Raw genomic sequence first — 22,317 nt, 5'->3', positions numbered from 1 at the left:
AGGATCCAAGGATCCTATCTTATCAGCTATAGCGCTATTAATATACCGACTGACCTGCCAGCTAATAAATTACCCTTCTGTTTGTGTTGAGCCTCGATATCCAACAAAGTCTACTAATTTAGCTCGAACTCGAATTCAATTCGAACCTCCACGGCCAATACTCCGTAAATAGCTCGGACCGGGCTGTGGCCGTCTATTCGAGCTTCACAAAAGTTAGAACCCAAACTGGTCAAGCTAGGTAATTAGTAAGTAGGTACGTGGTTACTAACTAGTATACTTACTATGTAGCTTCCCACTCGCAAAAGCAAGGTAAGGCTGCGACTGATTTGAAAAGCAAGGACCATAATTGGGTAAGGACAACCGGGGATAGACAACTTTAACTATCAGTAATCCCAGACTTCGCAAGACTGAAGCTCACGTGGTGAACTTTCGCTTTGGGAACGTTTCCTTAAGCCGAAGCAAAGCGAGCATCTCATCACATCACATTGCAGCCTACCCGAGACAAAAAAAGTCCGGAGACAACATTACGAAACGGAAAGAGAAAAAAAAGAAGAGGAAGAGAGACCTTTCCAATGCCGGAATGTATAGAATCGTAGCATTTTGGGTACTTGGTCAATGGTTTTAGCTCGTTCAAGAGCTCCACAGCCCGTCAGCCGTTAACGATTTTTTTGCGAAAGGGAAAGCAAGAAAGAAAGAAACAAAAAAAAAAAAAGTTACCGTGTTCCTTGGTAATATTTTTGGGAATTCTGGGGTAATTGAGCTAAACTCGGTGCACTGGAAAGACGGTTTCGGGTTATCTCGAGACTATATATAAATACTATCCCTCCTCGACAGCTTCCTTTCCTCTTTCTTTCCTCTTTCTTTCTCTCTCTTTATATCGCCAGTTGCTAGCTATTCGATGCATACAACTTGAATTTTCTCAAGTAGTGTTCATCGCAGAGCCATCAATCATGATTGCTGTCATCCTCTCTAGCCCGCTCTACATTGCAGCGGCGCTGCTGGGCAGTTGCTTCTTCTATGTAAGTCGACGACCGCAATGACCTAGAAAAAGAGAAGAAGAATGATGAAAGAAGGAATTATTCGCTAACGAATGATATAATTTCCAGCTTTTTGCCCTCGCCTTTTATAATCTCTTCCTGCACCCTGCACGTCACATTCCCGGCCCAATTCTGTGCCGCATCACGCCGCTTGTTTCCTTGTACCATGGTATGACCGGCAAACGTCACTTATGGGTGCACTCCCTCCACGAGCAATACGGTACCCATGTCCGTGTCACTCCATCATACGTCTCCATCAATTCCTCTGCTGCGCTCCATGAAATCTACGGTTACTCCAAGCAAATCCGTAAAGCAAGATTTTACACCGCTTTCCCTGCGATCAAGTCAAACCCAAATACCCACAGCGGGATTGATAAAGTTGCACATGGAAGGAAAAGACGTATTTTATCCCAGGCTTTCAGCGAGTCTGCGTTGAAGGGTATGGAGGATTTGATTCTTGATCGGATCAGGTTTTTTCAGAAGCAGTTGCTTGATGCTCCGAAGGACGTCGAGGGAGAAAGCCGTGATGAGAAGGGCGTTGTTAAGATGAGGAATATGGCCAATTGGTTTAATTATTTGACTTTTGATGTCCTTGGATTCTTATGCTTCGGAAAATCGTTCGAGCTTTTGGAGGGTACTGGGAATAGACACTTGCCAGAGCTGGTTGATCGAGCTGCTCAAAGACATTTCTTGGTAAGTCAGATTTAAACTTATAAATGATATATTACTAGGAAAGTTATTAACAGGCTATTGCAGTGCGGTCTCTGGCTCCCTCTCGACTCCCACCATCTAGATCAAGTTGTCATCCCCAAGATCACCCGTGACCGCTGGAATTTCATCATGAAGTCCCGTCAACAGGCTACACTCCGTGCCAAAGAACGTACCGACCTCGGCCACAATGCACGAAAGGACTTCTTCTACTACCTCCTCAACGCCAGCGACCCAGAAACCGGTGAAAAGCTGACCATGCCGGAATTATGGAGCGAAAGCAACGTCCTCATGGTCGCCGGAAGCGACACCACATCCACCAGTCTTGCTGCGGCTGTCTTCTGGCTCGTCAGACACCCAACTGCCTTGAAACGTCTAGAAGCCGAAATCAGATCTGCATTCACTGATGTTGAAGAAATCATTAGTGGTGCAAAGTTGAATGAATGTTCCTATCTTAAAGCCGTTATCGATGAAGCTATGAGACTTTCCCCCGCTGTTCCTGGTGGTTTACCCCGAGAAGTCCTTAGCGGCGGATTAACCATCGATGGCAAGTTCATCCCCGCTGGTGTTGATGTCGGTACCCCCATCTACTCTGTCCATAGACTTCCAGATTCCTACCCCAGACCAGATGATTTCATCCCAGAAAGATGGATCGAAGGTGAAACCGTCCCAAGTATTGGATCTATTACAAAGGCCGACGTGGATAAAGCCAGAAAGGCATTCTGTCCCTTCAGTATCGGACCACGTGGATGTATCGGAAAGGGTTTGGCATTAATGGAAATGAAGATCACATTAGCAAGACTAGTTTGGGAGTTTGAAGTTTCGATTCCAGAGGAGCAGAGGTTGAGGAAAGTCGGTGAAGATGTTGAGGGAGGTTGGGAGATGGATGACCACTTTGTTGGAACGAAGAAGGGTCCTGTCGTTCAGTTGAAGAGAAGAGCTATGAGTTCGTAAATATAGCTAGGAGCCAGGGTCAAGGGGGTGGGGGGGTGATCGATCGAGGCGGTTGAGATTGTATTTCCACCTATGATTTATGATATTTGTACGATACCACAACCACTAGCTGTTTATTTATTTTATTTTATCTTATGATTATACATCCTAAAACCATTCTTAGTAAAGTGAGAAATATCAAAGCGGGAGAAGGTGGGATATCTTAGAGCCTTATATACCTGGGGATATATCATGGGCCTAATATATATGACTCAAACTAACACAGGATCATGATAACCACAGCCGCGCCGGCCAGCCGCGTGTGGACCAAACATTTGAGCCTCATACATAACAAACCGGTATCGGCTGCATGGTTTTAGAATTAAATTGGACATATCGCTTTTAGGATCTTGAAATAAGTAAAACAACCAACGTTATTTCTTTTTTTGTCTTGGTTTTAGAAAAAGTATTGAATTTCCCGCCGTGGGGTTACCTATGATAATATCAATATATCAAGGGACGGAAGAGTCCATATGATAAATCAAAGTCTAGATACACGGGATTAAAGAACGTAAGAAGTGAAAGAACATGAATTTATAGCTCATACATCCCTTAGACTTTATAAAATCCAAGAAAGCATGCTGTCCATAAACTCGAATTGTGAAAAAGGGAAACGAAAAAAATAAGGGAACTAAAGTCCATACATCAAAACCAGTAACAATAAGAAAAGCCAGACCTCCATGAGATATCAACAATCTTCCAACGAAAAGGTCTTTGATTGATCGGCATACTGCATATCGACTAGAGGAAAATTTGTGCCGTGCTAGCTAGTCGTTATGAATAAAATTTGGTATGCGTATGTATTATAATTAAGCATCTCTCGTGTGTCGAATTGTTGAATGTTTCTCGCTACTCGACGGTTGTCTGAAGCGTAGTCCCGGATATATCGATAGGAAAAGATAGATAGCTTAGGCTGCTATATATGTACACCCCGGGATTGGAGTTAGCAAAAATGATCAAGTACTTTTTAGAGGTTCCTTTGTATATTTAAATACAATAGTTTCAAAGAGAAGAGAACATATTGCCATTCCAGAGACCCCATTTGTAAACTTAGTCAAACGAAGAAATAAACTTACGAGAAACCTCGAGCTCCTTAACAGTCTTATCATTTCTAGGCACACATCGGAATGGGAACCACCCAAACTTATAGAACATGACAAGGAAAGCAATAAGCCCAACCCCGAGTACGCCAAGGAGGGCTCCAAGTTCGGCCTTATCGAGCTGCATTATGATTTCTGGTGGAAGGAGAAGTAATAAATTATTGTTTTTGATGGTAAAAAGGGACTTGTAGAAGTTTTTTTTTGGAGAGAGAGAATTTGAAATGTAAAAGCTAGCTGAAGGAATGGATATCTGTTTATGATGGTGAGCGAGATAAATTGTAATTGAAGAGGATATCTTGGTCGTATTTATGTTCTTCTTGATGATTTATCCATTGACTCTCTTTTGACAGAAAGAATGCTATATCTATGGGTCTATAATGGGCTTTCCGGTCCACGTGAGCGGGGGGCATGTCCAGAAACTCCCATCCTCGGAGATCTATCCAGCTCATTCGAGGAACGGTAGGGTTAACGAAGACAGCTTTGCAGATGACCCAAATTGGTTGTAGCTAGCCAGAGCTAGCCAGCTGTGAATGTACGTGAGAGACCCTGTGCAAACGGCTTGCCATGTGCATATTCGCCACTCCACAACTTCGGTGAAAAATCCCGTGCCGTCAAAGCTTACTGGAAAAGAGTACAAGATGATTATTTTTGGATCTCGTTCGGGCCCTCACACATCTATTGTATTTTGTATTATCACAGTGGATAAAGATCGATCTAGACTAGTACTATCATGGGTGGACATGCACCTAGCTAGCTAGATAGCTAGATGACCTTTAATTCTATCTCATGAGCTCAGTTCAGGAACACATGATATGGTTGAAGATATTGTCTCGTACGTACACGGATCCGGAAGCCAAAGATAGTTACGCAAAGAAAACCAATATCGGTACTAAACTCCCTGAAAGCCATTCCAACAAGAACATCAATTACTTTTTTTAGAATCCGCAAAGCTTATATTGACTGTTTCAATGTTTCAATCCCAACGGCTTGCGGATAGCATGGTCCCAATTTACACGTGCACGCACGGATAATGTTTGGGAATACAACGTTCATACATCGCGGTAGCAATGGTGGCCAAGTAATATATCACTATATGGACTAGCTTAACCATACAAGCTTCCCAAGACCATCAATCAATCGGATATATCGTACAATTTTACCATTGAAGATAGAGGATCTCAGAACCCTAAGTTTGAATAGGACTAGAGGGCCCGAGTTTCAGGTACCGGATATGCATATATGGCTCCACAATTTCGGTGTGTAACAACCTAAAATATATATTAATTCTGGATGGCCGGTAGGGCTAGCTAACCGATATCGTGCCGTTAACTACTTCTTCCCTCCTCTTCAATATCGGTAATGTTAAGATTAGAAACTGGAGGCGAACTAGCTTGAGATCCGATGTTGGAAACTATTGGTTCAAAGATGAGATAAACGGTTCCTAGTTTCTGAAATCTCGTCTCGAGCTTGATAAAAAAAACGTTAAGAACGCCAATGTCTATAAATTTAGCGAAAGAAATACTCGGCGTATGAGAATACGATGTACAAACCCCCTTAAGCCTTGCTTTGTTGGAATAGTCATCAGAGATTCTTGCTTACACTGGTTGGTCAGATCATTGATCCTGGTCAGCTCAACTACTTAGCTATATGGTGTATGTGCCGCATAGTTCAATATGGCGGGTCCTCCACAAGACCTCGCTGAAACGATCGAAGAACATACCATGGTGTAACATTCTTAAGGACTATTTTTGCTATATATAGATCTATCTTTAAAAATTTTGCCGTTCTAGAAAGCCCATGGGCATCTGAGGGTGTTTGCTTTGACGTTTCAGATGTTCACCTGCAGGTACGGCATAAGCCAAAACATCTGCATTTACCCGGTGTGCGGGATACGCGAAAGAAACCATGTTCTTTTCCTGCCCCGGTACATATGTATGTACATGGGCCTCAGGTCTCATAAAATTGCAATTCAATGATGAAATGATATCGATATGAAGATAGAGGGTAAGTAAGCTAGATACATACATACTATACAACCGAAAACTCTCCCAGATCTTTGACTCCCCAATGCCTCCGAGTGCCATCAACAACATAATCTCTATTTCAAATGTCCTTTAAAGAAAATCATTCGCAATATGTACTAGTTCCAAAGCCAAAAAGCACATAAAAAGAATAGAGCTGGAATGGAAGGAGGGGATGTTTTCAAAGCGACTGCAAATGAATGGCATATCCGCTGACTCTTAATGAAAGTAAAAGCAGGAGTATCATGGCCACTATGAACCCGCCAATAATGATGAAATCAAGCACCGCAAACACCCCAAAAACGCCCTTAATCTGTTCTTTGCAGACTTTCCTATCCGAAGGTTTCTAACTAATCGCTAGAGCTTCCATTTGGCCGTTCACGGTGGTCTCAGGTAGAGCACCGTTGCTTCTTTCGCCATTCGTCTCAAGTGACTTCCCGCTGGCAACCTTTGCCTTCTTAACGGCGGCAAGGTCTGCACCTAGGGTACCAGGAGTATCAGAGAGATTCAAAGGTACAACGCCGGTTTCTCCGTTTATTACGTGGTTGACTGGTAGGTGATCCGGCATGGCGAGGACCCTGCTCCTTTTATGTCCGTTTTCTGACCCAACTGCCACAAGCCTTGCTCCAGGCCCGTCTCCACCAACCCATCTCATCGGTCCAATTGTCCATCCGGTCTCAGTGGTGTGCTGCATGTCGGAAAGCAGCTGCTTTGCGTCATCGTCGAGGTTAGGTAGCATGCCGAATTCGTAGTCTAGCTCGCCGCCATACTTTTTGGGGATGTTCTTCTTGTCGATGTACTTTTCGAGGGTGGATAGGACTTCATTTGGGGATAAGATAAAGATTTTGGAGACCGTGACGGGATCGAACCAACGTTTAACCCAACCCCAGACCTAGTGTCGATATTAGTTGATTGCCTCGCTTCATTGAGAGGAGGTGTGAGAACCTACGGTTGGGAAGAAACCTGGAGCTCCGATAATCTGCGAATACATGTCCCATTTATTAGTTTTGCTAATTCCCCGTCGCAGTATATCCGGCTTGTGGGTTTGAACATACGAAGATTCTGTCCAATGTCTCTGGATAATGTGCCGTAGCAAGTGTACTAGCATCCTGCATATGATTCTTCAGGTTCCAGAATGTCTTCAAACCAACACCCGAAATATCCACAATATTGTTCGTCGAGTCTACCGGGGTTTCTGGGTGTTCTCTCGGCAGAACGCTACACAAAGGAAGGATAAAATGGGTCATGGACTCGTAAAGGGCGAAAAGGCGAAGCATTCGGTCGGGTGTTTTCGAGGTTCCGGCCACTTGAATGGTTGAGCCCTTGTGAGCGGTGGATTTGGCATAGGCGTTCATGGTCTTGTCATTAAGATGGCCGACTTTGAAAAGGTAGACGGGAATTCCGCGTCGGTCGCGACGGCCGGTCCATTGTGGATACTACGATTATCATCATCGTCAGTGATTCTGCGGATAAATGCGATGACGCTGCACTAATGATATCTAGGAAAAGCGGGGGATGTCACTCACCACCGACCTCGCCTGCTCGTACTCGTTGATATCGATAGTATCGTACAGCTGCTCGATCTTAGTTTCTTGTCTCCATTTCTCGGTGTCTGCGAACTGGATGACAGCAGAAGGCACGTCGAACTTTCGCGCCCGTAGAAATCTCCTGTATCAATCGGGAATCCCGTGACGAGCACGAGCGGACTAGGATTAGCTTGGACACACCCCAATTTTCTTGTATCTATCGATAAAGCGAGTAACAGCCGCCACCATCCGTCGAAAGCATGGCAAACCCCGTTTTGAGCGAATAGAAATGAGCATGAAGGGCACACGTACAGCAGAGTAGTATCATCGTGACTTGCTTGTCCCTTCTCACTCGCTGGTGTATAAAGTCCCTTCTCGTATAATTCTCTGCGAAATTCCTGGGCGGCGCTTTCCTGATCCGATGTCAGATGGGCAAAATGACCTGCCAAAGGATGCTTTTCGCGAGCCTGGAACTCCTTCGCAGTTTCCTGTCGGAAGGATTTTGCTCTTTTGTGAGAGGCATTGCTGGCGGCCGAAACGGTCTTCGTGAGAGGCTGGTGGCCGTTCTCTTCTTGCGCAGGCGTGGTGTTTGCCATGTTGAATCCCGTGTCTCTTTGAATTGAACCTTTCTTCCTTAACAATAACTCTCAGGATCCTGATATTCTTGTCGATTCTGCTTTGCTTTCGACTATCCGTAATGTAGATTTAGGTAATAGGTTCTTTTGTGCCTATTTGTTGGGGGACGGTTAATAACCCGGGACAAGACCTCAGCGGAACACCAAAGTGCCGGACAATACTGAAATCGTGTGAGAGGGAGAGGGAGAGAAAGAGAAACAGGAAGAGGGAGGGGAAGAGAAACAGGACGTGCGTGAGAGGAATTACGTGCTGGCAGGTGAGAGGTCAGAGAGAGAGGAAGGAGATTTGTAATTTATAAGAGCGAGAGTGGTCGGGGAACGGGATGGAATTAAATTATTATACGAACTGCTCTGTAATAATAGCTTCCTTCTTACATACTTCTTCCTTACCTTAACTAACCCTGCTATATTATTATTTCTCCACGACAGAGCAAGCCCGGCCATCCAAGCAAGGGCTCGAGCTCTAGATCTGACTCGGAAGCTGATGTCTGTCTGGCTGCAGTCCGTAGGCGCCCCGTTCTGACCCGCGGATTCGATTCGCCTCGTTCGATTTCAGTTATTTATCTTCGTAACAAGTACCGGTATACCCAACAAGTAAGTACTGACACCTGCATGTGCAGTTTAGATAGCTATTGGCATTAACCTGGAGTAAATTCAACTCGCAGGATAGGATGTTGATATTACGGCGCTGCACGTTATCTTGACGAAGTACAGCTGTTTGGAGTCACACTTGAATTCGCTATCGGCGCCGGAACCTTCGGATGCCGTGCTGCACTAGCAAGTATCCTTCGTGAAGCACTCGAGGTCGTCTAGCTTAAGCTTAGTCTCGTTTTGTTCCCTTTTTCTTCTTTTGATTTGATGTAAAGATCGTTCGCGATCGGTGAATTGGTATATCGATCACCCTGGATCGAATTCGTCCTTCTGACCCTCGATCCCTAGCTTCATATTTATATTCTGACCTCGATCTCTTTTTTTATTTAGTTTTTTTTCAGTTGTATTCCGTGACGTCGACTCGAGGCAGGCCCACTTGCGCTTGGTCAAATGGGCGTAAACTTTACTAAACTCGATTTAGTTCCCCTAAGCTTATATCAGAAGTGGCTGTCGGCATTCGGACTTAAACCGTTCTTTTACTCCATTTAGTTTGGCGCACGCAGAGCTTATTCCCTTTCTGAATCTCTGGGCGTTATCTACCGATTTTGTGACATCACGACATGAATCAATATCCTCAATCCGGTGTGCACATGTGAGTGAATGAACGATCGAAAATTAAATTCGTGAACGATTGAAAAATTTCAGACCAACAGAGAACCGTCAAAATCTGGGAGGCTACGACCCTTGTTCGCAGACATCGATATCAAATCCCGTCCGTCTTTGTGAATACAACAAAAATTGCAAAATTGTCGACTTTCCCGTTCGGTACCATACCAGTTCTACCGTTTTTCTCCAGTTCACGCCGGTTGGTAGCACATAACTAGGTGGCACTTCGGTATTCGTCGAGTGACAATGCACTAGTAGGAGCTCATAACAAAGGTTCCTCTCCCACAAAGGAATCAATTGCGGGGTCAATACAGGGTAGCACCTTCGCAAATCTCTTTCGGTTTTTGGCTGGGGCTTTGCATTTGTTGCTATAATCCTTGTGTCCAGCACTACCAAGCGCACTTCGGACCTTAATATTACTCTATATTAACGCCGACCATTAACTTCTAATTACAATTCGAACGTTTGCCATTTGCCTCCAATGGAACAATTCTAGGCACGAGACAAGCTGGTGTTTATGTCTGTGAGGTGGTGTTTTCAAAGAGGCGTATATATCAGAGTTCAGGCTTTGCTAGTGACTCTGAACTAGCCTAGAAAAAAATATTTTCGAAAAATGTTAGCCTTGCGCATTGAAAATGTTCAAAGTCTGATCCTCGGCTTCGGCTTTAGGTATAAAGTACTCTCTGCATGTAGATACAACGTAAATACAACCTTTCCAGCAAACCGCACAGCAAACAAACTGGACTTGCGACACACTGTGAAGGCACATATATGGCGAGGTTCGAAGCTATTAATGGAGGTTTTTCAACAGCTACAAATAATGTTGCGCAAGGTGAACTGGTTTAACTACTCGTTCGGAGCTAGGGGGGGGGGGGGGGGGGGCGTAGGCGCTCCCGCCGCGAACATATACTGGCGCGTTAACTTAGCTTCGCGGCGTCGAAACTCGGAATAGACTGGTCTCGTAACAATAAACTCCTTAGATTGGCATCCCTGTTGGATTGTCAAAAATGTGAGATCCTTCCGGGGTCTCTTTGGGTACGAGACAGGTGGTATTGCAAATTATAATATTAATATTATATGCTATGTCATGAGGGTACGAGACCAAGTATCCTTCGATTGATTCTAGTACACTCTGCGCTCCAAATTACACACTTTCTATATATATAAGACCATACCTTATGGCCGTTGTGCCCATTTTGTAACCGTTATTTGAATCGATAGCCATTAGCCCAGCACCTCAGGAAATAACTCTAGCTCTGCTTAGCTGGCTAGCAGGGACTTGGATATTAATCCGATTTTTTTAGAATTGAAATATGCCCCTTCAAATTCGCAACCTGAACTATGTTTGGGCCATTCTTGTTTTTTACCTCTTTCTCCGAGGCAATCTAGCCTTACCCCTACAGGACGAGGCAGCTAACACTCCAATTATTGATATTCATACGAATGCGTCGATACCAGCTCCAGCACTTCCAGTATCCCCTAAACAAAATGGTACAACAGTGGCGTTTCTTAATGACACCTCAAAGCAGACGGAGGCCCTGGAAATTTACCATTCATCAAGTAACAAAACCTCTCTTGCTCAAGATGGTAGAAAGCGTGTGGTTCCTTCTTCTATTTTTCACACGCCATTTAAAGTGCGATGTAGATGGCTGTCGCCAATCATATTCGATATGCCGGCAGACCCAGCCGATTATCCTGAGCTTATGATATTCAGGAGCAACTCGTTTAGCCCAGAGCTTACTAGACGCCCTAATTACCAGCAATTGATGGCTGCTCAAGCCGACAACCCCCAAGGCCAGCTGGAGATTAAGACGTCGATTAGGGGCAGGATTCAAAAATGTTACTCTTGTCTTTGTGATCAACCAACGGGCCGGATAATGTCGAATCCCGTGCGCCCCGCAAAGTCTAGTAATATGTGGTGCAAACCGGGCGATCAGCTACCTCTAGCTTGTAAACATTGGTGGGGTAAGCTTCTCTTTTCTCTTTTCTCTTTTCTCTTTTTCTCTTTCTTTCTTTCTTTCTTTTTCGAGATTTCTGCCATAAATTTAATTCACATTAGTGGTATAAATCAATAATGATTGGTTTCCAGGCCAGCGCTAATATTTTCATTGCAGGTTGTTACTGTGACACTAAAGCTCTCCAACCGGACTTGATTGAGGGTGAAGATTTTCAGGCGCATGTTGATGCGTTAAACAACCTCCCGCAAACCTTTAGGGATATGAACCCAGACTACGTATGGGCCCCCCGTAACATGGTGTTTCAGGTAGCACAATACCCAATTGTACCAAATTGGGCCCGGCAATTACAAGCAATACAGAGACCACCACCAACAGTAGGGCCTAGCTTGGATGCGCTGGCAACGGCTTCGGAACGAGTGCTAGACAACGATGGTGGTATGGGGCAAATAGATGCAAACCTACTAAATGTAGCCGATCAAGAGCTACGAAATATTAATACGGAGGGGCAAATAGATCCGGACCTGTTAGAGGAAGCCCGGCGACAACTAGATATTCTTGAAGGACAAATAGATCCCGAATTATTAAGAGTAGTACAGCAAGAACTAGATTTGGAGAACTTGGAATCCGTTGCTGGCCCTTCAGGAACGAACCGTCTTTATGGGCCTAATGATGCTCGGGGATGGGATAAAGGTCCATTTGGAGGGTCGGGTCCAGGATTTGGCTTTGGTGGCGGCGCCGGTGGGGGGGCAGGTGCTGGAGCTGTGAAAAAGCGTGAATTATCCACATTAAATGTAGCTCCTGGTCTGATTCCAGGGCAGGAACTCGAAGACAATAATTAATATTTGTTCACTTATACAAGATTGATTTGTCAACCAAAGTGGGACCAATGTGAATTGATTTTTCATATGCATTCGGTGGCCACGGTGTTTTCCTCGATATTTTATGGCATCCTTTCTCCGTTTTTGTTATTTCCTTCCCCTTCTATTTGTCCTTTTTCCTCCTTTCTCGATTCTTAATTGTTTATTTTTAACTTTTATAGCAGTCTAACTTCATATTCTTCTCTAGTTTTGTAATTGGTTAAGTTCACGGCTAGGTCATGTATATGTACAATGTCTTTCTTACAATTGCTCTTTGTTCATCCGCTCATCCTGTTTCCGAAGTTGTGGTATTTTGGGTGTTGCTAGCATTTGGGCGTTCGAGGGCTGGCTGTACCGTCCAGGGTAAAGAGCTAGGAGCACATGCATACTGGTGCTACAAACCCGATTCTCTAGATCTTCTGGAAGGCACATTGACTCTCTATTCCTGTCTATACGTCTGTGTGTCTGTGTGTCTGCGTGTCTGCGTGTTTATTTATTTGCCTGTGCACCTAATTAATTAACATTTGTTCGCAGTGATGCCATGAAATGGGTATTAACTATTAGACTCGGAGACATGGGACGATGTATTAATATTGGTAGCAGCTGTCCCTGGCCTGTCTGCAACCTTAGTGGCGCCCAAGCAGAAAATGTTCGAACGCTGCTCTTTCTGACGTCAACGCACGTCCCAGCATCTCACAACGTCAAGTAACGTAATTGACACGCGTGAAAGCGTCGGTGAGACCACTATCTTTGGTATCTTATTTTCGAAATATTTCTACGGATAATAGTTAGAAGAATTCCTTAGTATCGATCGGAAATTCGAATATCTGGAAAATGGCACCTGCACCTATTCGGGGTACCTGGACCAAAATTGCCGGGTCGGACCGATTAAAGCGGTCTTCGCAGAACCTTGCCGTCGTCGGCCAACAAGTTTACATATATGGCGGCGAAGTCACTGCCAGAGTGCCGGTCGACGGCGCTCTGGAGCTCATAAACTTCAATGGAAGTACCGGTACGTTCTACTGAGCCGCATCTTAGATCTCCTAACTTTCTTTCCTTTTTGGGTTTCTATTTTGTTGTACTTGAGTAACGATCCAGCTTGAAACCTGTATATTTAAATATGATACACCTGTGCGACAATAAATCAATACAGGGAAAGCTAACAGTCTATATTTCTTACAAACTTGGGAATGAGGCACAGTAACAACATCCACACTTTCTAACGTTTCCCCAGCCCCTACTCCTCGCGTGGGTGGCGCAACCGCTGTCCTTGATGGAGTTCTCTATCTATTCAGCGGTCGCGGAGGACTAGCGATGACACCGATCGAAGAAAATGGTGGTATATGGAAATATACTTCCTCCACAGGCTGGGAATTCATTCTACCCAAACACCCGTCGGCTTCATTCCCGCTCGGCCGTAGCTACCATGCAGCTACAGCAAGCCGAGCAGAAGGGCTGATATACATACATGCGGGATGTCCAGAGTCAGGACGGTTAGCCGATCTTTGGAGTTACAACCCCAAAGAAAATGTTTGGATCAAACTCCCCGATGCACCTGGTGCGTCTAGGGGTGGTAGTTCGATATGCTGTTTTGAGGAATTTCAATCTAAGACTATTAATGTCGCAAGAATGAATGGGTACTCTGGGACCGAAGAAATCGGTGGGATTATTGATATATACTCCCCGCGTAATCATTCATGGGAGAGGGTGGTTTTTGATCCAAACGGAATAGAAGGTCCAGGTCCCAGGAGTGTTGGAACATTGTTGACGGTTCGAGTAGAAGGGAAACAGTATCTATTCACAATGTTCGGTGAGGGAAGGCCGTCGCCATTAGGACACGCTGGGGCGGGAAGGATGTGGGATGATGCTTGGATATTTGATATTGAAGAGAAATCGTGGCAGAAGGTTGAGTGGGAAACAATCGGACCAGCCCCGAGAGGATGGTTCGCTGCTGATGTCATCGAGATTGAGGGGAAGGATGTGGTGGTTCTTCATGGTGGGCTTGGAGAGGATAATGAGAGACTTGGTGATGTTTGGCTGTTGGAGTTTAATTAATCAGTGATAGATGATTGGCGAAGGGTATCTGTCCTTATGCAAAGAAAGATAGCTATTAATAGAAGTGATATTATTCTTGGAACATCTCGTACCAGTAGATTATATGGCCATATGGGAATTCAAGCGCTTAAGTACTTTGATATCAAGAGTTTATAACTAGAAATGATTGAGATATTTAGGTTAACTGTCTTTCAGCCTCAATCAATGTCTCACAAAAGGCGATATGCGATATGGCGGTGGAGGCTAAGTAGAAATACATCCCTTCTACCAGATGATAAATATCCACCATTGCAGAAGGGTTTTCGAGATGGTAACCTAGTGGCGAGAACCCGGGTACCTGAGGAGAAAGTTTCAACATACATCTCGAATTCCATCTTTCTTACATGCCCGGAAAACTAAATTTCCGGGAATTGTAAATAATCAGATGCCACATATTCGTTCTAGACTTGCGGGTTTTCTTGGCAATTATGAAAATGGCAGAATAGCAAAGTCTGGATATAAAGTTCCTCGCCCTCGACCGGACGCGGAATAACCTTTGGTTCCTGAAAATGTGATGAGTTAGTTTTTAAGTAAACTATATCAATGAATCCGGGAACCTAAAACCCACATGTACATAGAAAAATAAGATTCTGTACCTTGTCTGCATCAATCGTTCATGTGGCGACTAAGGTAATCATTTGCAATTGCGATATAGAATGTTCTTTGAGGCTTCGATTGAGACAATGGCATTGTGGGCAAAATTAAAAAAGAAAAAGAAAATAAAGATTAAAATCTAATTGAAAACTTCAAAAACTTTGTCACAGCAGAATCAAGCTAGAAACATTAATAGCTATCGATATGCTTGTATTTTAATGTGCCCTCACCCTGCGCCTGGTCTCGAGGCTAGTTCGTCCGAACCGAAAGTTTATACTTTGTGAACGGGGACCGTGGCGTCCTGAACATCAAGTTGCCCAAAAGTTTAAGCAGTAGAAGCAAAGATATGAGCCTTTGAGATCAAGCATAGTTCGATAAGCCACATGCTGCTTAGAAGAATGGAAACAGTCTTTTATTGTTCATAGTGTCTGTAGTGTATCATAATTTCCCAGAACCCCAAAACTCCATAGAGTCCCCCGCTAATAAGTCGAATTTTAGAAAGAAGAGAAAAAAAAAGCAAAGCGCTCCTAGGTATAACAAGAGAGAAATCTGCATGTCAAAAGGGGCTTTAGTAAGAACGTAGGTGTAACGCTTGTTGTGTCATAAAAGTGGACAACAGAGCTGGAACTGTTTATTATGAAATCAGTAACAACCTGTGTTCTCTGAAAAAAAAGGTGTAAAAAGGGCCTAGCGGGAAGAAAAAACATGTAGTATAGTTTACAAAGAGACGAAACAAGCAATATCATTCATAAAAGGAAAAAGCAGGAACCGGATTTAAATGAGATGGCCCTGGGGGATAGCCAAGAACACCGCGATGAACGGGAGTGTTCCAAGGATAGTAAGCCCAAGACCTTGAAGCAAAATGATATCCTGGAGGCGGCGGACTTGGTTGTCTTCAACGGGGACAGTCTGGTTATAATGGTTAGCGAGAAGAAAATTTAGATATAGATGGGTGAAAACTTACATCTCCAAACACTCGGCGAAGCCAGGCCTTTTTCCTGTCACGTTGCATCCACGGAGCATCATCCCAGCTATCTGGAAGAGCTTCGTCGAAGCTGCTAGAAGCCATGCTCTTATCGTCTTCGATATCGTCGTGCTTGATTTCCCAAGGCTCAAGGAGGCGGCGATGACCCATAGCCATAAGAACGAGACATATTCCTTTCCAAGCACAGATAAGAATGATAACACCAATAGACCAGAGGAGAGCGCCGAATAGTCGCCATGCTCGAGGAGCCGAACTGAGTGTGAGGAAAAGGCTGAGGAGGATGGCGAGGACAAGCAAACCGGAACCCAATGAGTATGCAAAGTTCATACGAGGGTTAGTACAGTTGGCAATAACCCAGCGAATGAAGTTAGGATGAGATTGGTGGCGAAGATAGTTGTCACAGTCGACTTTGAGGTTCATGACAGCGGATGGGTGGGTCGTATAGGATAAAGCTTGAATTGTAGCCTCACGGTCACGAGAAGAAATATTGAGCTCCCTGGCACCGCCAGGGGCGATGTAACGAGCGATAATACGGGAAATCTCCGCTCGGAAGGGCTGAGCCGAAACTATTTGGTGGTTACACAAATAAAATTAGCTGACTGAAGAGATTCGGCATAAACGTCAAAAATGGAATAAGCAACTTACATTCTTCGGAAACTAAAGAAGGCTTCTTGGAGTTGTAGGAAAACAAGTTGTCCTTATCATCAAAGGAACTGCCTCGAGAGACGGTACTATTAGACCTGAGAGTAGAAACTGCAGAGCCATACCCAACAACTGGAGTGCCATTTTTATTGAAAGTCCAGGCGGGAGAGCGTGCTTTCTCTTCATCACTCAAGGCCTCGAATCTCTTAGTGTAGTCTTCGTGCCAGAGGTAGAATTCAAGATGCTCAGGGGAGTGTTCAATATAGCGCAAGTAATTGAGCAGATCCGAGATTGAACATGGCTGTGTTGCAAGTCAGAAAACCATTAGTATTCGGTCGATATCTGAATTGTACTACCCTCCATTAGGTGTTTTACTTACTGAAGCTGTTTCGTTTTGCAGAATCCTATCCAAAGAGAGGCTTTGTGGGATACCGGCAGCAGTGAAATTGGCACTACAGTTGCTTTTGACACAGTTCTGGTAGTCAATCTTCTCAGAGGTCTTCAGACCCTTAGCTGGACGTTGGTAAAAGATCCAGCTGAAGCTCTGCATGACTGTGCCGGTCGTGGATTCTGCAGTTGGTTGGGAGGCCATTTTTGAAAGAGAGAAACAGATACCGTCGGCAAAGCAGAATCTATATAATATATAAAAAAATAAACGATAGTGTAGAAAGCTTGAAGGATATCTACAATTGACAGGGGTATTGGAGATGTTGGAGGCACGAGAGGATTGGTGGATGATATCAGATATCGTGATGGAGTGTAGGTAAAGGAGAAGAGAAGAGGAAGAAGGAGAAGAGATGGTTATGATTGGCTTTGATCGGACGCTCTATAGGAATGTCTATTCCACAATACAGTGCAGTGCGTAGTGGTCGGTAGTCGTGCTGGTGCCTCCTCCTTTGAAGAGCTGGTCTCGGCGTCTAAAAGTGTTGTGATGGACGTTGCGGCGTGTTGAGGTCTCGGAATACCAACACAGTCCCCAGGTCGGTTGGCTGGTAGACGCTGTTGTCAGGGCAGGCTTCCTTTCGGTCTTAGTTTCAGGTAATCAATCTTGGTCGTGTGCTCCACCAGTCCTGTTGTATTTTGTACCCATCGGAAAGGAATATCAAGAACAAAGAGAGAGTGGGAAAAAGAAGGAAACGATACTGGGCTTCTAGAGCCTATGTTTTATGCAAGATCTCCTCGCCCCCGCGAAAGGAACCGACACACTCTTGGAATCGAGTCTCAATTACCCCGGCCGAGGAGATAAAAGCCTAACTTGGAGCCAATTCACACATGGCTGTGGAACGGCAGGCCAAAAAGCAAATCTTTTTAAGTTGGGCTGTCATGAAGGTTACAGAACCTTGATTTTTTCTGGCAAGTTTATTTCGCTCGATTCATGGAAGAAAAGAAAGAAGCATTAAGGATGGTGCATTCTGGTCCACGAAAAGTTTCGTGGGCAATACCCGGCCCCGTTCTGACGCCTCCCCTCACCCCTGTTCCTAGATCGAGATCTCTTCTAAACGAGTCCCGGCAACCAGATGTGCAGCCTACTGGCTGACTGAGCAAGAAGGATGGGCATTTCACTCAGCTTCTTCTGTTGGGAGGCGCTGGGCGGGAATCTGAATCCACAGGCGGATGTCTCCGTGGATCGTCCCATGAGCAAGAGGATACATCGGAAGGAAATTTCCATGTTTCTAATGAGATCTAATAAGAACGACCTAGTCTTGTGTGACCTGAGCTTTTCATCTCTCTTCAGCTGAAGCTCGATCTTTTGCATCAAGACTAAAGCTGGGGCGGGAGTCGCTAGTTCAGTACCCACATGGAACAGTCTAGTCTCTCTCGATCTCGGAATCATCTCCACAATTCCCTAACTTGCATGCATACCGTCATAAATGGATCCCAGGACCTCTATAATTGGACGGAATACTCCATGGATTAGATGCAACGGAACATGTTCCCCAACCAGCTCAAGTATTTTCGAAATTTATTTCCCCAACTAAAAGAGAATAGTAGAAACGGCAGCCTCGAAAAGGTTGTATCTCTGCGTCTGCACTATCATTTTCTGCGGCGACCAATTTTGTCAATCATTTCTCATTTTATTGGTATGACGCTTGGTGCCTGATGGTCGAAAAGCACGGCCCAGCAAGAGCACGGCTCGGATATTCTCGAAAATTTTACCCTGTCCAACGTATCACGGGGGACGTGTTTGGTTTCTCATAGGTGGTGTCAATGTTCATTTGTATGTAAGTTGGTCCAACTTAACCAGGCTCGTCGTGAAATTACTCTTCCACAAGTACACCCATTTTGTCCCAACAGTCCCAGCGTTCGACAAGGATCCAACAGGTTTTGTGCTCCCGCTGTCACCATCACCAACTCTTGTGCACGACTTCTGCATATCTGCACTGTCCTGGTCACGACCTCAGATTAATCCGAATCTAAGCGAACATCTAAAACAGTCGGCGAGCACCACATTTCTTCATCCTGAACTAAAAAATCAATTCTCGAATATGTACCTCCACGACTTTTACAGTGGCGTTTGGCCGCTGGTGACAAGCCCTATCTATCCATGACGCCATAGTAATAAGCCCCGAAAGGTTAAACGTTTGAAGTCAGAAACTAAGAGAATTTTGGCTTGGCCTAAGTGGCTTTGACAACGATTTCGGCCTGTACAGGGATGTCACAAACTTGTCAGCAACGGAACTTAAATCCAACAAAACCCAACTCCTAAGTTGTATCACTAAAGTATTCAAAGAAGGTTGGAACAATTTAAACTACCATGCTTTAACAACAGAGACGGCCTCGGCATTTTTAGTAACCCACTGATCTGGATGGAATGTTCCATGTTGGAAATCTGATCCTGGCATCAGTGAACTTGCTACCTGCGAGCTACCTAAGTTAGTCAGGGGCCAAACATCGGGACCAGGCTTATGCAAATCGATAGCCATCAACGGCTCGTGTATCTATGTCTTGATCCTAGTGCCCCGTAGATCCTTCGACGGTATGAGAGTGGATTAAATTCTTGGTCTCGCTTACTTACATAATATGCGGGCTGAGTATGCCGTGGTATGTTCCGTCGCACAGATTGCGACTTTGAAACTACACACATATTGGCAGGGCTACGAATCTATGGGATAAGGGTGTGACAAAGGGTTCAAATTGATCTTAATAATAATTATAGGCAAAAGAAACAAGGGACCATAAGCCTCTAGTCTAGTTGGCCACATCCATGGCCTAGCATTCGTCGAAGTATAGCGTTCGTGTCATTTGGATCCTCTTGTGGTTCTTCGCCATGGAAGATCCACCATCCTGCCAATGGCTGAATGACTGAACACACCGGGCCTTCATATTTTTTCCCTTCTGCCTTCAATTGGAGGTTTGCTTGTTCCCATTTCTCATCCCGCTCGACTGTTGGCCTTGACTCAATTGCGACCATTCCAGCTATCATCACAGTGTCTAACTTTTCTCCGTTATCATTAAGTTCGACTGGGACGTGAGCGTAACCTCCAGTCACATCGTGATCTTCGAGAAGACCGTAAACTTCCCCATCTAACTTAAGGGTTTCCACCTGCTGGCCCCAGCTCTTGCGATTAGTATGGTATTGCATGGCTCCTTTATCAGACCAAAGACAAAATGCGGTTATCCAACCACCAAGGTATCGTGGACCACTTCCACCCCCATGTCGGGTAACCACCGTTTGCCAGAACTCCTTCAAGTCTGGTGACTCTGGGTTCTCAAAGCACAATACGAAACGTTTCAAAATTGGACGAAGTAACTTGGCGAAAAACGTGGGTTCTTCTCCAAAAGCCTCGAATTTGTCGATCTTCTGCAAGAGAGCTTCCCAATCGGACTTCTCCCCGAGCATTGTGACACCGGGAAGGCCGCAGGCAAGTTGAAACCCATAAGCGAAATAGCTCTGGAGGGTTGCCATCATGAGGACCGATGCAACAATCTTGTCATTTTCTTCAGTAGTGGTAAAATCCGGAATTAACCATGTGCGAAGGTCAGGATCAACAACGTTTTGCTCGATCAATTCCCCCATTCGAACAGCTAGAGCACCGAAATTTACGGTATATCGGCTTCCCGCAGTAGTAACCGTGAGTTTCTTCTTCCCCTCGTGGGCTACGAAGTGGGAACGGAGCTCCTCAGCGTTTTTGTTGACATAAAGGGAGAATTGTGTCAAAATTGTGATCCATACATCATCTGGGCGTATGACGAGGTGGTGGTGGTGGTTATACGCGTTCATAGCAGCGTAGACGAAAGAACTAGACGACGGGTGGATCTTCCGGGAGTCCATGAGTTCCTGGTTGAACGTCGATTGAAAGACTTCCTTGCATATGTATGGAACCCCCTTCTGGAGAGGGACCCGGAGGATGTCGGCATGGTCTTTTGCTCTCGAGTCGCCATATTTGTAATCTTCTGGTTTAACACCGGAAGGGTAAAGTGTGACAGGCATTTTGAAGTCTTGTTATGGTAATAAGGAGAATGCTTGATCTTTCAATCTGTTATGATTGTGTATAGTCCAGGAGGAAGCCGTATGCTGATGCCCGGAATTTGTCGACCTGTATAACACGAGGTATTTATAGGCCTTTTGCAATATCAGGGAAGAGTGGCAATTGGATTATCTCAAGGCTGATCGATCGAACATCTTATCGATATCGACAAGTTTGCTCGTCAAACAGGTTAGAAGAGGGTTGATCCTGGGAGAGGGCTGGATCCTGCTACCTGCCAACCTCAGGCTAGCTGGTCTGGGTTGGTGGTATATGAACATCGTGCTGGTTTCGGACAATGCTATGACTTCATTTGCATACCTTCCGTTCAGATATGTACCCAAGTATGGATGCATCCCGCGAAGGACGCGGCAATGGCTTCCCCGCACCTCTCTAGCTGCAGATCAGCTGGTTCAGCCGCATGTGGGCAGCTAGTGCAACGCAGAAGGGCGTGGCATTTTGGATGGAAGGTCTATACCCTGCTGGAACTTGTGTAACCATCCGCGCCCAAACTGTCGGCACCAGTTTAAAGGTTTACGTTTTTCCGAGTTATCCATTTGTACTTAAACTTAAATTAAAAGGATAAAGATACTAAGCTAGTAACAAGTTATGCTCAAGTATAGTAGGGGGAATGGAGGGCTTTTGGGACGGAAATTTTATCTCAAAGCGGCTTTTGGAGCAGTCAAGATGTCCCGAACGTTGTATAAGGCTCCTGTAATTAATTGACTATAAAAGTCACCCCTAAGCCCTCTAGATCTAGTGAAAACGGCATAAAATACTTTCTAATGTCATAGATATGCTTAGGGTTCAGCATTAAAGTCGATTATTCTGCCAGATCTAGAATTCGCCTAGTTCCTGTTGTTGGAGTCATTACCCTTTTAAATTTTCGTCCCTTCTTTTCTCTCTAAGGGCAGAAACTCCAATTTAGGCTCGTCTTCTGGAGCGGTTAAAGATACCTTAACTTAAGCGCTGTCTGTATAAGATATCTAAAATCCAAACTATTCCCGAATATAGTTGGATCCCACTATTCCATACTCTGGCTCCGAGACTAATACTCTATATGGGAATTAGTAGACTATTGTACCCCAATGTTGCTCAAATCGAAGCCCCTTCTATATAAATCTAGCTTATGTTGCGTTGCTGTTGGAGTAAATACCATTAGAGTCGTGTTGAGTCTCATGGACTCGCCTCGAGGCCCGCGGCCTAATATTAGCTAACGGTCTTCAATCCTGCTAAAATCGGTGACAAATCACTTACGTGTTCAACTATCGGATGTTAATGACGCTCGATTCCTTGCATCCGGGATGGCATGGCCCTTGGCAGTACCCCGAAACAAGACATCGAGAAGACATCTTCGATTCCTTGGCTCCGAGTATTGAACCTTCTGATCAATCTGATAAGATAAATTTGCTCAATCTCGGTTCATCGGTCCAATCACTTCCCA

General features: G+C 44.8%; 6 protein-coding genes across 6 annotated transcripts; 3 read left to right on the top strand and 3 right to left on the bottom strand.

The window, feature by feature from the left end:
• Positions 1-950: 950 nt before the first annotated feature.
• On the top strand, positions 951-2,699 carry AOL_s00043g381 (uncharacterized protein; the record flags this gene model as incomplete). Its single annotated transcript, XM_011120867.1, has 3 exons — positions 951-1,019; positions 1,107-1,730; positions 1,794-2,699. The coding sequence occupies 3 exons, from the start codon at positions 951-953 to the stop codon at positions 2,697-2,699; spliced, it is 1,599 nt and encodes a 532-aa protein (XP_011119169.1).
• Positions 2,700-6,205: 3,506 nt separating this feature from the next.
• On the bottom strand, positions 6,206-7,981 carry AOL_s00043g380 (uncharacterized protein; the record flags this gene model as incomplete). The annotated part of the gene is made up of 5 exons (XM_011120866.1): positions 6,206-6,751; positions 6,809-6,838; positions 6,915-7,295; positions 7,386-7,527; positions 7,698-7,981. 5 exons carry the CDS (start codon positions 7,979-7,981, stop codon positions 6,206-6,208), a joined length of 1,383 nt encoding a protein of 460 aa, XP_011119168.1.
• Positions 7,982-10,947: 2,966 nt separating this feature from the next.
• AOL_s00043g379 (uncharacterized protein) lies at positions 10,948-12,074 on the top strand (the record flags this gene model as incomplete). The annotated part of the gene is made up of 2 exons (XM_011120865.1): positions 10,948-11,242; positions 11,392-12,074. 2 exons carry the CDS (start codon positions 10,948-10,950, stop codon positions 12,072-12,074), a joined length of 978 nt encoding a protein of 325 aa, XP_011119167.1.
• Positions 12,075-12,926: 852 nt separating this feature from the next.
• Positions 12,927-14,147, top strand: AOL_s00043g378 (uncharacterized protein; the record flags this gene model as incomplete). The annotated part of the gene is made up of 2 exons (XM_011120864.1): positions 12,927-13,104; positions 13,327-14,147. The coding sequence occupies 2 exons, from the start codon at positions 12,927-12,929 to the stop codon at positions 14,145-14,147; spliced, it is 999 nt and encodes a 332-aa protein (XP_011119166.1).
• Positions 14,148-15,554: 1,407 nt separating this feature from the next.
• Positions 15,555-16,999, bottom strand: AOL_s00043g377 (uncharacterized protein; the record flags this gene model as incomplete). Its single annotated transcript, XM_011120863.1, has 4 exons — positions 15,555-15,689; positions 15,745-16,331; positions 16,411-16,708; positions 16,787-16,999. The coding sequence occupies 4 exons, from the start codon at positions 16,997-16,999 to the stop codon at positions 15,555-15,557; spliced, it is 1,233 nt and encodes a 410-aa protein (XP_011119165.1).
• A 2,592-nt stretch (positions 17,000-19,591) lies between these two features.
• Positions 19,592-20,839, bottom strand: AOL_s00043g376 (uncharacterized protein; the record flags this gene model as incomplete). Its single annotated transcript, XM_011120862.1, has 1 exon — positions 19,592-20,839. One exon carries the CDS (start codon positions 20,837-20,839, stop codon positions 19,592-19,594), a length of 1,248 nt encoding a protein of 415 aa, XP_011119164.1.
• Between the last annotated feature and the right edge of the window lie 1,478 nt (positions 20,840-22,317).

The sequence above is a fragment of the Orbilia oligospora genome (assembly GCF_000225545.1).
Source record: "Orbilia oligospora ATCC 24927 unplaced genomic scaffold scaffold00043, whole genome shotgun sequence".
Taxonomy (NCBI): Eukaryota; Fungi; Ascomycota; class Orbiliomycetes; order Orbiliales; family Orbiliaceae; genus Orbilia; species Orbilia oligospora.
Note: the sequence above shows the minus strand (reverse complement) of the source record. Positions and strands in the feature narration are given on the sequence as shown.